This window comes from Panulirus ornatus, chromosome 64 (assembly GCF_036320965.1).
Source record: "Panulirus ornatus isolate Po-2019 chromosome 64, ASM3632096v1, whole genome shotgun sequence".
Lineage (NCBI taxonomy): Eukaryota > Metazoa > Arthropoda > Malacostraca > Decapoda > Palinuridae > Panulirus > Panulirus ornatus.
This window is the reverse complement of record NC_092287.1, coordinates 9,305,400-9,319,863: the sequence shown is the minus strand read 5'-3', so window position 1 is coordinate 9,319,863 and position 14,464 is coordinate 9,305,400. Positions and strand designations below refer to the sequence as shown.

Sequence of the window (14,464 nt, the reverse complement as noted above, 5' to 3'; positions counted from 1 at the left end):
GTTTATGATTGGTTGGTTTTAGGCTTGTTAAGCCTGTGAATTGTTCAGCAGGGTCATTGAAGGCCATCATCTTCAAACTACCACACCCGCCAACCTTAAAGAAAAAAATCTTTTAACTCACCTTCTTCAGGTGCTGAGAATAATTCTTAAGAGACATGCTAGACTCTCACTACGCATGTGGCGTTTGGTCACAGAGGGCCAGATGTACCAGCGTCTACCAGCGATGCTGGTGTTGCTACGACAATAACACCGTCGCATTCCAATCGACAGCGTCAGTCATTTGCAGGAGAATCCATTTATGGGTCATTGGTTCCCAACCGGTGTTAGAACCTGCAATACTGGTTAACAGCGGCTCAAGACTCTCCTGACTAATTGGACCTTAGAGCCATCCCGTGGCTGCCATGTGTTGGTAGTCTTACGAGTTCCAGTGGTAAGTGAAAATTGGAATTGGAGTGAATTGTTGAGGAATGTTGAATGTATTTTACACTTGTAATGTCCATTATAAGAATAGGAATGCTTCAAGTTCTGAGTATATGACTAAAGTTTGATATCCTTGAGGTTCCTGACGGATTAGTAGAATATGATGATCGTCATGTGATTAGAAAGATTGGGCACTGACTTTGGAGGCAGGAGTTCCAGTGGTAAGTGAAAATTGGAATTACGATGGAGTGAATTGTTGAGGAATGTTGAATGTATTTTACACTTGTAATGTCCATTATAAGAATAGGAATGCTTCAAGTTCTGAGTATATGACTAAAGTTTGATATCCTTGAGGTTCCTGACGGATTAGTAGAATATGATAATCGTCTTGTTAATGGAATGGAAAACATTTACATCAGCTTCCGCACTGAATGTCGAGGAGGAGAATCGCACTCGATGTCTTGGACAAAGCTTTATATCTGGACCAGATGAGGAAGAGTCAGTGGTCAGGTCAGGTCACGTCAAATCATGTCATGTCAGGTCAGGTCAACTGCCAAGACATGGGCACACGAAATGGGTCACACAGTGTCATTATGCTCCCGGGTCATACCGCCGTGTTGAAGGGATTAAGATGATGAAGGGCGCACGGATTACCGTCTCGTACATCCATGTATGTTCGTGCCACAGTGAAATGGCTGAGGCTCGCTTACGGTGGCTGTGTAACACTGACATATATCATGTTGTACCGAGCTGACACTACCTGACACCTTGGGGCCTCCGTGGTGCAGCGGTTAGCATGCACGGGTCGCCTTGGGGTGGGGGGGGGGGGGCAAACTCATATAGGGTTCGAATCCTGGTCGCGGCAGTCTGTCCACAGTTCACCCAGCTGTTCATCCTCTCTTAGGGGCTAGGTGTTAGAATGGTTACCTGGAATAGGCTGGGATATGTGTGTGTAAACGTGCATTTGAGTACATATATACATACATGAATATATACGGGCTTAAGAGATGGAGCAACACGAGTGTAAAACTCGTGTACCTCTTAACACACAAAGTGAAATCCCGTGACGCCCTGCTGTCTCTGGGGGCAATAAACTCTTGGACTCAGCTTTTAGGTAATCATTCCCTGGATAGAAGTTTTAATCCCCGGAGAAGCTTAGCTCAAGCCCGCAAAATATTTCAGAAGACGTGTTGAATAAAAAGAACACTCGCATGCTGGAACTATTCCAAATTCGGTCCTTTGTGCGAGTCTGTATATGCAAGGGCTTTGTTTTTGTTTTTGCTGTTGAAGTGTAAGAATAATGAGGTCATCTTTTAACATACTCATTAATGGGGTATTCCTTCTCCCCCACCCTCAGAAGGCGCTTCATTCTCCTCCAGTAGTCAGTAGCAAAAAGCCATTTTTGCCCCAAACAACTCGGACCCTTAAGGCTTTTTTATATAGTGATAAGAATTGTAATATTCCATGAGTCTTTGCCCCAAGTAATGAAAACCCCTTAAGAAATGCCTTGAAAGTATTGCTTTGGTATATGGTCATATTCTGGAAAAGTATATATATATATATATATATATATATATATATATATATATATATATATATATATATATATATATATATATATATGTATATATGGAAGCTTCACTTTATAGCGAAGGTGAAACATGATTTCTATCGCTACTTTGTATGATACGTTATAAAACTGTCTTATTTCTTTAAGAAAACATCGCTTATAAGTACGAACATCAGTAACTTATACTTTATTTCTCACTGATAAAAGTTTCAGTCGATGTTGGTCATCTCTCGTACATCTACTCAATACGTGCTACCTAACGTACAATTTAGTGTTACCTTATGGTAGAAGCTGCATTCCTATAACACGGATCTTCAGTATATAAGAAAGGCGAACAGTGGTAATGTGGAGGCGCAGAAACGAGACGCACATTAGCATTAAGTTTGTTCAGCGGTTATGTTTACGGAGGTGCGCGATGTAGAGGCGCGTACCACTGAGGTTGGTTCAACCTTGACCTTCAAATAGAAAACGAGTTCCACCTTCAGTTAGCCGAAGAGCAAACATTCAAATGTATTCCAGGTGTTTCGCGTTCGCCAGAACCTCTTGGCCACCAGAAGAAGAAAGGATAAAGCTTTGTCGTCTGAGCTGACTGCTAAAGCTTTGCTAAAGCTTTGTTATCTGAGTTGACCGCCATGACATCAGATGTGTTGGTAACGAAACGTGTGCTGTACCACATAGTTTCTCATGATTATCTTCTCTTTATTCATTTATCCTTCCAGGGTCTACTGCATATTTTCTTATTTCTTTTATTCCTTTATCATTCCAGGCTCTGGACCGTGACCCTCCCCTGGGCCGTGGCACCTGGAAAGTGAAGGTTCAGGTGCGGGATGGACAGTGGATGTCGCCTTCCATGGCTTCGGTCTCCAGACACCCCAGGGTCAGTCAGGGTCAGTATGACCTCTCCCAGGACACAGGGACTCTCTCAAGGCCACCAGGGGGCACTCAGGGTCAGTATGACCTCTCTCAGGACACAGGGACTCTCTCAAGGCCACCAGGGGGCACTCAGGGTCAGTATGACCTCGCCCAGGACACAGGGACTCTCTCAAGGCCACCAGGGGGCACTCAGGGTCAGTATGACCTCGCCCAGGACACAGGGACTCTCTCAAGGCCACCAGGGGGCACTCAGGGTCAGTATGACCTCACCCAGGACACAGGGACACTCTCAAGGCCACCAGGGGGCACTCAGGGTCAGCATGACCTCGCCCAGGACACAGGGACTCTCTCAAGGCCACCAGGGGGCACTCAGGCTCAGTATGACCTCGCCCAGGACACAGGAACTCTCTCAAGGCCACCAGGGAGCACTCAGGGTCAGTATGACCTCGCCCAGGACGCAGAAGAACTACAGAAGCTCAACTTCATCTCACAGGATCCTATTTTGCCACCGAAGGATCGCTCTGTCGCGTCATCAGCACCCAGGGATTACTCAGACGGTCATTTCTTGTCACAGGAGCCAAACTTACGAGAACAAGATGAGTATCTCTTGCTTCAGGACCCGAGGAGACCAAAGAATCGACACTCACTCACTCAAGGTCATTTTGAACCACATGGCATTGAGCTGCAAGTGAAAGACGAAGAGGAGACAGAGGAACAGGACGAAGATAACCTTAAGACGGACGGACGACAGAAGAGGAGAGGACAGAAGAAGGAGAGAGACGTGCCGATATCGGGAAATAAACAGGTGTACTTCATATACGAAAGGGACGAAACAAATGTCAAGGAAACGAGTGAATTGTCTAGTAGAAATGAGATGGAAAATCTGACGTCTAAAGCGCCGGGGAAGAGAGAGGACTTCACCCAGAAGAGGAGGAGAACTTCTGGGAAGAAGAGGAAGTTAAGAGACAATAATCACCGGCACACGAAGGAGGACATGTCGGGAGACGCGAAACCCAATGACGCTGGAAGGATACTGGAACTACCCAGCATATCTCCTCATTCAGACTATGGATTCCAGATCGGGAGCCATAAAACTCTCCACAAGTTTATTCCGGCGAACTGGAACAATGATGAGTCCTTGGAGTTTTCAAGGGACCATGGTGACCAGCACTTCCAGGAGAGTGTCCACACAGAAGACAAACCGGAGAGACAAAGGCTCCTGAGACCCAGGTATATAATGCACAGGAAACATCAACAATTTGGAGCTCGCCGAAGACTCCTGTCTGTTCGAGGGTTCTTGAAGTCGGAGGCTCCACAGAGTTACTTCGAAGACGAAACGATCGATGCTAACCAAAAGGTATCTGGAATTTTAGAACCCGAACGATGTCACAAAGTTAACGCAACGCTGTCTATGGTAGCAAAGCCATCCATGAATGGCGTAGAAGAACGCCCATACAGCCTTCGTGAACCTCCTGGAACTCGAGGGAATTTTAACAGAAGGACGCACGCTACTGAATCTGCTCCTATGGATGGATCTCACGAAGTCTCGGATGACAAATATTGCGAAAACCTCTCCGCTCTGAGTACCGCAAGCACGGCGACATCGACGAGAAGCGAACGTGACTCGACTTCTGGAGCCTCTGGCAATGTCGAACCAGAGGAAGGAGGGAGAGAGGCAAAAGCCGTTGGAGCAACCCTCAGTAAACGTGAAGTAGAAGACCCACTGCCACAGCATGGGCTGCCGCTGGACCAAGAGCCACTGAAACAGTTCTCAGAGGACCGCCGCTACGTGAGGGGGTTCACAGCGGACGGCGGAGGGTGTCAGGATCGCGACGTCTTCTCCATCAGTTCTGAGGAGCAGTTCCAACACGAGATGGCGCACATGCTGGACATGAGGCGAGAGCGGGTGCACGTGGCGGAGACCGTGGTGACGGTGGTGGTCAAGGACGTCAACGACAACGCTCCAGTCTTCCCCAACGTCACCATCTACGGCGAGGTGCAGGAGAACGGCCCCATCGGTGAGTGAAACCACCACACACACACCCTCCCTTCTCTTCTTGTTCAGCTGCAGTGATGCTAAACTTTTATCGTATTTGAAGGACTATTATATATAGAGTTGTATATATATATATATATATATATATATATATATATATATATATATATATATATATATATATATATTCTGTTTCCCCTTTTAGAAAGTTAAAATACAAGGAGAGGAGGGTTTTTGGCCCCCCGCCTGAACATACAGGAGGGTGAAAGGCGTGCAAGGAATAGAGTGAATTGGAACGATGTGGTATACCGGGGTCGACGTGCTGTCAATGGATTGAACCAGGGCATGTGAAGCGTCTGGGGTAAACCATGGAAAGTTGTGTGGGGCCTGGAAGTGGAAAGGGAGCTGTGGTTTCGGTGCATTATTACATGACAGCTAGAGACTGAGTGTGAACGAATGGGGCCTTTGGTGTCTTTTCCTAGCGCTACCTCGCACACATGAGGGGGGAGGGGGTTGTTATTCCATGTGTGGCGGGGTGGCGATGGGAACAAATAAAGGCAGACTATGAATTATGTACATGTGTATATATGTATATGTCTGTGTGTTTATATATATATATGTGTACATTGAGATGTATAGGTATGTATACTTGTGTGTGTGGACGTGTATGTATATACATGTGTATCTGGGCGGGTTGGGCCATTCTTTCGTCTGTTTCCTTGCGCTACCTCGCTAGCGCGGGAGACAGCGACAAAGCAAAATAAAAATAAATAAATAAATATATATATATATATATGTATATATATGTATATATATATATATATATATATATATATATATATATATATATATATATATATATATGTGTGTGTGTGTGTCTTGGGAGTAAAGTCAGGGGCTGGTGAGAGAAAGAGCAAAGGAAGGAGTAGCACTACTACTGAAGCAGGAGTTGCGGGAGCATGTGATAGAGTGTAAGAAAGTACTCTAGACTGATATAGGTAAAACTGAAAGTGGATGGAGAGAGATGGGTGAATATTGGTGCCTATGCACCTGGTCATGAGAAGAAAGATCATGAGAGGCAACTGTTTTGGGAGCAGCTGAGTGAGTGTGTTAGCAGGTTTAATGCACGAGACCGGGTTATAGTGATCGGTGATTTGAATGTAAAGGTGAGTAATGTGGCAGTTAAGGATATAATTGTGTACATGGGGTGTTCAATGTTATAAATGGAAATGGTGAAGAGCTTGTAGATTTGTGTGCTGAAGAAGGACTGATGATTGGGAATACCTAGTTTGAAAAGAGAGATATACTTAAGTATACGTATGTAAGTAGGAGAGATACCTATGGAGCGTTATTAGATTACGTGTTAAATGATAGGCGCGTGAGAGAGACTTTTGGATGTTAATGTGCTGAAAAGCGCAACTGGAGGAATGTCTGATCATTATCTTGTGGAGGCGAAGGTGAAGATTTGTGGAGGTTTTCAGAAAAAAAGAGGGAATGTTGGGGTGAAGAGAGTGATGAGAGTGAGTGAGCTTGGAAAGGAGGATTGTGTGAGGAAGTACCGGGAGAGATTGTGTGCAGAATGGCAAAAGATGAGAGCAAATGACGTAAGGGGAGTGGGGGAGGAATGGGATGTATCTAGGGAAGCAGTGATGGCTTCCTCAAAGATGCTTGTGGCATGAGAAAGGTGGGAGGAGGGCAGATTAGAAAGTGTAGTGAGTGGTGGGATGAAGAAGTAAGATTGTTAGTGAAAGAGAAGAGAGAGGCGTTTGGATATTTTTGCAGGGAAGTAGTGCAAATGACAGGGAAATGTATAAAAGGAAGAGGCAGGAGGTCAAGAGAAAGGTGCAAGAGGTGAAAAAGAGGGGTAAATGGGAGTTGGGGTGAGAGAGTATCATCAAATTATAGGGAGAATAAAAAGATGTTTTGGAAGGAGGTAAATAAAGTGCGTAAGACAAGAGAACAAATGGTAACATCGGTGAAGAGGGCTAATGGGGAGGTAATAACAAGTAGTGTTGAAGTGAGGAGATGGAGTGAGTATTTTGAAGGTTTGGTGAATGTGTTTGATGATAGAGTGGCAGATATAGGGTGTTTTGGTCGAGGTGGTGTGCAAAGTGAGAGGGTCAGGGAGAATGGTTTGGTAAACAGAGAAGAGGTAGTGAAAGCTTTGTGGAAGATAAAAGCCGGCAAGGCGGCGTGTTTGGATGGTATCGCAGTGGAATTTATCAAGAAAGGGGATAACTGTGTTGTTGACTGGTTGATAAGGATATTCAATGTATTCATGGTTCATGGTGAAGTGCATGAGGATTGCGGGAATGCATGCATAGTGCCATTGTACAAAGGCAAAGGGGATAATGGCGAGTTCTCAAATTACAGAGGTATAAGTTTGTTGAGTATTCCTGGGAAATTATATGGGAGGGTATTAACTGAGAGGATGAAGACATGTACAGAGCATCAGATTGGGAAAAGCAGTGTGGTTTCAGAAGTAGTAGAGGATGTGTGGATCAGGTGTTTGCTTTGAAGAATGTATGTGAGAAATACTTAGAAAAACAGATGGATTTGTATGTAGCATTTATGGATCTGGAGATGGCATATGATAGGGTTGATAGAGATGCTTTGTGGAAGGTATTAAGAGTATATGATGTGGGTGCTAAGTTGCCAGAAGCAGTGAAAATCTTGTACCAAGGATGTAAGGCATGTGTCCGAGTAGGAAGGGAGGAAAGTGATTGGTTCCCATTGAATATCGGTTTGCGGCAGGGGTGCGTGATGTCTCCATGGTTGTTTAATTTGTTTATGGATTGGGTGGTTGGGGAGGTGAATGCAAGAGTTTTGGAGAGAGGGGCAAGTATGCAGTCTGTTGTGGATGAGAGGGCTTGGGAAGTGAGTCAGTTGTTGTTCGCTGATGATACAGCGCTGATGGCTGATCCGGTTGAGAAACTGCATAAGTTGGTGACTGAGTTTGGTAAAAAGTGTGAAAGAAGAAAGCTGAGAGTAAATGTGAATAAGAGCAAGGTTATTAAGTTCAGTAGGGTTGAGCGACAAGCTAACTGGGAGGTAAATGTGAATGGAGAAAAACTGCAGGAAGTGAAGTGTTTTAGATATCTGGGAATGGATTTGGCAGCGGATGGAACAATGGAAGCGGAAGTGAGTCACAGGGTGGGGCAGGGGCCGCAGGTTCTGGGAGCGTTGAAGAGTGTGTGAAAGGCGAGAATGTTATCTCGGAGAGCAAAAATGGGTATGTTTGAAGTAATAGTGGTTCCAACAATGTTATATGGTTGCGAGGCATGGGATATAGATAGGGTTGTGCGGAGGAGGGTGGATGTGTTGGAAATGAAATGCTTGAGGACAATGTGTGGTGTAAAGTGGTTTGATTGAGTAAGTGATGAAAGGGTAAGAGAGATATGTGGTAATGAAAAGAGTGTGGTTGAGAGAATTGAAAAGGGTGTATTGAAATGGTTTGGTCACATGGAGAGAATAAGTGAGGAAAGATTGACAAAGAGGATATATGTGTCAGAGGTGGAGGGAACGACGAGAAGTGGGCGACCAAATTGGAGGTGGAAGGATGGAGTGAAAAAGGTTTTGAGCGATCGGGGCCTGAACATGCAGGAGGGTGAAAGGCGTGCAAGGAATAGAGTGAATTGGAATGATGTGATATACATGGTCGACGTGTTGTCAATGGATTGAACCAGGGCATATGAAGCGTCTGGGGTAAACCATGGAAAGTTTTGTGGGGCCTGGATGTGGAAAGGGAGCTTTGGTTTCGGTGCATTATACATGACATCTAGAAACTGAGACTGTGGCCATTGTTGTCTTTTCCTAGAGCCATCTCGCGCGCATGCTGGGGGTGGGGGGGTGTTATTTCATGTGTTGCGGGGTGGCGACGGGAATGGATAAAAGCAGCAAGTATGAATATGTGCATGTGTATGTATGTTTATGTCTGTATGTATATGTATGTATACGTTGAAATGTATATGTTTGTATATGTGCGTGTGTGGGCGTTTATGAATATATATACATATGTAAGTGGGTGGGTTGGGCCCCTCTTTCGTCTGTTTCCTTGCGCTACCTCGCTGACGCAGGAGACAGCGACTAAGTATAATAGACAAAAAGAATATATATATATATATATATATACATATGTATATATATATGTATATATATATATATACATATATATACATATGTATGTATAGAGAAGGGGGCCAAGTGAGGATATTCCCTCAAAGGCTCAGTCCTCTGTTCTTAACGCTACCATGCTAACGCAGAAATGGCGAATATAAATATAAGAATAATATATACATATATATATGGGGGTTAGTATTCAGCAGAATCTTCAGTGTAAGTAGGCTCTGTGATGTGTATCAAACTCAGCTGAGTCATGGGTAACCCGCTGTATAGAACAAAATATAAAGAAATTGATCAGGGTTTCTTCCCGATTCGCGCAGGCCTTTTATGACTGAACACGATGAGAGAACATTTTCATAAGACATCATAGATGGTGGTAAAAAAAAAAAAGAAACTGTTCCTAAGAGCCAGGTAAGAAAAGTTCTTAATGGAGTCAGCGTTTGGGAGGTGATGGGTGAAAGTGGCGGTGATATTCTGTGATTTTATAGTCATAAGAGACGATTTAGGCGGGTTGGCAGTGATGGATCTGGTCCTCATACATTACATGGTTGAATACCGGCTCGTGGTGGTGTCTTGAGCATACAGTGTGTGTGTGTGTGTGGAGTGTCCTTCAGCAAGGGGAGGAAAAAAGGTTAAGTCTTGTGGTGGCGCTCTCTCTGTGTGACTGAAAAGTTTTTCATGTGGATGAAAAGTTCCTTGTGGCTCGTATAGCGAAGGGGGTAATGACTATCTGAGTAATCTAAGTGGCTTTTGAATAGATTACGAATACCAGTGACGAACGTGTGTGGAGAGGATGTGGTATGTACGTTGATAATGACGGTGAACACTGTCTTTGTTCTTGCTTACCCTGACGCGCACATACATGCCCCTGGCCCATCTCCAGATTCCTAGAGAAGCGTATCAAGAAAGATAGTTTTTGCCTAAAATCAAGAAATTTGGTGTCTGTCCTTTTGTATCTAAGGTACGTCACCCTAAGATAGAGGCTTTGGTCGGGACGATTTCAATATCTGGACGTCTTGAATATACCAGGAACATGGGACTTGATGCAGACGATGGGTTCTTTGTTTATGAGACATTGGCTTTCACTCTCGAGCTCCACCAGGGATCCTGGGATGAAGTTAGGTGACACTTTAGGTAAAGTTGTCAGCTTCGCCTCGACCCACAGTAAATTCAGCCAAGGGAGGGCAGGCATGAGGGGTGGGTGATCCTCTTTTCTGTTATTCCAAACCTTAAAGTTCAGCTTACTAGACGTTAGTAAAGGAGTTTGCAATAGATTTAAAGTATAGGGGATGGTAAGTCCTTTCATGTGATGGAATAACGCGAGTGATTCATATCTTTGAGCACTGGACTTTGTCAGCATGGGGGCCACAGACGTGTGGGGGAAGTGGAGTACAGGTATGTGAGAGTAAACTACAAGTGATGAAGTGTAGTAAGTATGGAGAAGGGAAGGTAATGGTAGTGGTATGAAGCTGAACATGTTGGGCTGGATGTAGTAGCTGCTCGACCATCATATTGTCTCTTTCTCTCTATTTCCATTGTATACTGTCATGTGTTCTTTGTTTTTCTTGCATAGAACATGGTCTCAAGTCACGGACGTAAGTCCTCCTCATAGCCAGGTGTGAATAAAGAGAAGGGAGGAGGAGAGGAAAAAGATGAAAAAAAGAAGCTAGACTTTCTTTGGTAGCCATCATTGAGGGGCCCCGTTTTCGTAGCCATCATTGAGGGGCCCCGTTTTCGTAGCCATGATTGAGGGGCCCTGTTTTGGTAGCCATCATTGAGGGCCCCGTTTTGGTAGCCATGATTGAGGGGCCCCGTTTTGGTAGCCATGATTGAGGGGCCCGTTTTGGTAGCCATCATTGAGGGGCCCCGTTTTCGTAGCCATCATTGAGGGGCCCCGTTTTGGTAGCCATGATTGAGGGGCCCCGTTTTGGTAGCCATCATTGAGGGCCCCGTTTTGGTAGCCATCATTGAGGGGCCCCGTTTTGGTAGCCATCATTGAGGGCCCCGTTTTGGTAGCCATCATTGAGGGGCCCCGTTTTGGTAGCCATCATTGAGGGCCCCGTTTTCGTAGCCATCATTGAGGGGCCCCGTTTTGGTAGCCATCATTGAGGGCCCCGTTTTCGTAGCCATCATTGAGGGGCCCCGTTTTGGTAGCCATGATTGAGGGTGCCCCGTTTTGGTAGCCATCATTGAGGGGCCCCGTTTTGGTAGCCATAGGGGCCCCGTTTTGGTAGCCATCATTGAGGGGCCCCGTTTTGGTAGCCATCATTGAGGGGCCCCGTTTTGGTAGCCATCATTGAGGGGCCCCGTTTTGGTAGCCATCATTGAGGGGCCCCGTTTTGGTAGCCATCATTGAGGGGCCCCGTTTTGGTAGCCATCATTGAGGGACCCCGTTTTGGTAGCCATCATTGAGGGGCTCCGTTTTGGTAGCCATCATTGAGGGGCCCCGTTTTGGTAGCCATCATTGAGGGGCCCCGTTTTGGTAGCCATCATTGAGGGGCCCCGTTTTGGTAGCCATGATTGAGGGCCCCGTTTTGGTAGCCATCATTGAGGGCCCCGTTTACTTACTGCTTGACGATAAAGCGATCCCGTAAATAAGAAAAAAAAAAAGAAAGATGGAATTTTAATAGATTCGACTCTAGAGATGTTCTTTGTTAACGAAAGAGTGAATATATGACATTATTTGTCATTTGGTGGCGCTAAAACTGTACATGAAGAGCTGACGAAGACCATCGCACAGAGTTTGAGTTTTGGAACTTGGACTGCCCCATGTACACGAAAGATATGCCATCGATCTCCAGCAGCCGTGGACTCCCAAAAACTTTGCTGGATCTCATAGCGTCCCTGCGCTACCGACGGGTCTTCCCTATGCGGGACTCCTCCCCCAGTAGACGAGCACTTTTCTTTTCCACCCTTGACGGCAGCTTCCTGCTTGGCGTAAGCCAGGGGAATGAAAAAAGAGAAAATGGTGACTCCAAGCGCCTCAGTCTGACCCTTTCTTGTGGACAAAACGAACTCGTGAGCAGGTTCTGCCGTGTCCAGAATAGCGTAGCTTCCCATCTTCCTTCACCCACTTGGAATGCATTTGACCCTCCCTCATCTCTTCCATCTACAGTAGCCTCCCTTCATCCCGTCCCTTCTCCCTATCTTCTCTCGTAGATCTCCTCCTTCCCTTCCCTCCTTTCCCAGAGCCGCCCCTGTCCTCCCTCACCCCCCACTAACCCATCCCTTTCTTAAGTTCCCTTCCCTTTCCCACCACCTTGAGCCACTGTACATTCACCTCACTGTCTTGGTCCTCCTCTCCCGTTCCTTCCCAGGTAGCGTCCCTCTACCATCCTAGATAACTTCCACCCCATGGTCATATGGTCGACCTTCCATCACCCCTCAACTCCCTAGGCACCACCTTTAATCTCCCTCCATCTTCTGAACCGTCTCTTCTCATCCTTTCCCATCCTGGAATGTCCCAGACCTACTTCGTGTGGTCCAGGGGACAGCTGGTGCTGAAGGCTAGGTCGTGTGGTTCAGGAGACAGGTGGTGCTGAAGGCTGGGTCGTGTGGTCCAGGGGACAGCTGGTGTGAAGGCTAGGTCGTGTGGTCCAAGGGACAGCTGGTGTGAAGGCTAGGTTGTTTGGTTCAGGAGACAGATGGTGCTAAAGGCTGGGACATGTGGTCCAGGAGACAGCTGGTACTGGTATAATAACCTCGTCTTTCCGTCCGCTGGGATCCACTGGTATTATGTAAACCAGATTTGCTCAAAGGTGTGTTCGCTTTTCATCTACTGTGGCAATTCCTACTTAGAAAAGTGGATTCTTTTATTATGCACTGTGAACAAAACCCATCAAAAAAAATAAAAAGAAAACTCACTAAATCCTTCGCTTGCTTTTGGAGACTCGTTGTAAACACACCACAATGAAATGTGTTGTAGAATTTTGTTCTTACCTTCTCTCATAGTGGAAAACGAAGTTTTTTATTTTTTTTCCAGTTATGGTATATTTTCATGACGGAGGGTAATTAGGTAACCTAGGCAGACCTTACGTAATTCATGTGTGTGTGAAAGGGAACCATTATGCGTGTGTACTAATTTGCGTGTGTTACGAAGTAAGAGTCCTTTATTCTTTTCTACACTCGTGTTGTCCCGTATCTTAACCATGTCATTAGTCTAATGAGTAGTCACACCCTCACACCGCACAGACATCAACATGGACTTTATAAACAAATATTAGTTAACAAATCCTATCCTTTTATGTATGAGTGCATTGAATGATAGAATCATGTATGGCACTGATGTTTTTTCGAAGCATTGTGCACAGAGGAGGGTATGTGTAGAACTGTAGGCGTACCAGCGAAGTGAATGACACAAGACCAGACGTTCTTCCCTCAGTCGACGCCAGCAGAGGCTAGTAGGGTCGTCATCTGGCTCCCTTCAGCGGAGATCCATTCCGGATGAATGTCCATGAGAAAGTCCCGCTCGTCCTTTTTCCGTTCGCCGGAGCTCCTGGAGCTAGCTTCTGGGGGAGGATCTTGGTGAGGGACTCGCCTCCACGACGGGATAGCGGAGGGAGGAGGTGTTTGTCGACCGTGAATGAGAAATGGTTGAGCTGTCTGTCCACTTGTGGTGGGGGGGGGGAGTTGTCGTTTTGCTTTCGATGGTGTCGTGTGTGTGTGTGTGAGAGAGAGAGAGAGAGAGAGAGAGAGAGAGAGAGAGAGAGAGAGAGAGAGAGAGAGAGAGAGAGAGAGAGAGAAGGGGTGGCGGACCGTCGACTGTGGACTGGGGAAGTGGCGTTTAACTGTCGACTGTTGACTGGGGAAAAGTAGCATTTATCTCAACTGTGGACTGGGAAAGGGGCGTTTAACTGTCGATTGTTGACTGGGGAAAAGTAGCATTTATCTCGACTGTGGACTGGGGAAGTAGCGTTTAACTGTCGACTGCTGGAATCCTGGATGAGCATCTGTTTACCCAGCGTGTGATGCCAGACCAGCTTCACTCACGCTGGACATGACTGACTCTCTCTTTCTCCTCTGTCTTTGAATTATGGTTCCAGGGCAGCTCTCGTAGCAGAACCATCCGACCACGACACAAGACGCTCCGACCCCATATACCCCGCGACCGTCCATCGTCTTACATTGGAGACCGCGATGGTCAGACGCACTTGTGAGCGTGTCTCTCTCTCTCTCTCTCTCTCTCTCTCTCTCTCTCTCTCTCTCTCTCTCTCTCTCTCTCTCTCTCTCTCTCTCTCTCTCTCGATACAGCATCATGCCTCAGAGAAGTGGCTGTCTGTCGTCTGGAGAGAGAGAGAGAGAGAGAGTTAGAGAGAGAGAGGGAGAGAGAGAGAGACCGGACGCGGTGGTCAGGAAGAAGAGAAGGGACTATTACGTAACTGGCGTTGTGTCTGCAGCCGTGAGAGACGACCCCTCCGAGGTAGACCACCGTACCCTGCTTCTGTAAGGCTGCTCAGATCTGCACGATCAACAAGGCCACTTGG

The 14,464-nt window shown here is 46.2% G+C and overlaps 1 protein-coding gene across 5 annotated transcripts in view; it reads left to right on the top strand.

Annotated features, from left to right (window-relative positions):
* LOC139746336 (uncharacterized) overlaps nt 1-14,464 on the top strand; it is a 448,223-nt gene that overhangs the window by 379,231 nt on the left and 54,528 nt on the right. For all 5 annotated transcript variants that reach the window (XM_071657494.1, XM_071657493.1, XM_071657495.1 and 2 more), the window contains one exon: nt 2,757-4,881. In XM_071657494.1, coding sequence (XP_071513595.1) covers nt 2,757-4,881 — 2,125 coding nt within the window. The remainder of the gene's footprint in view (nt 1-2,756; nt 4,882-14,464) is intronic.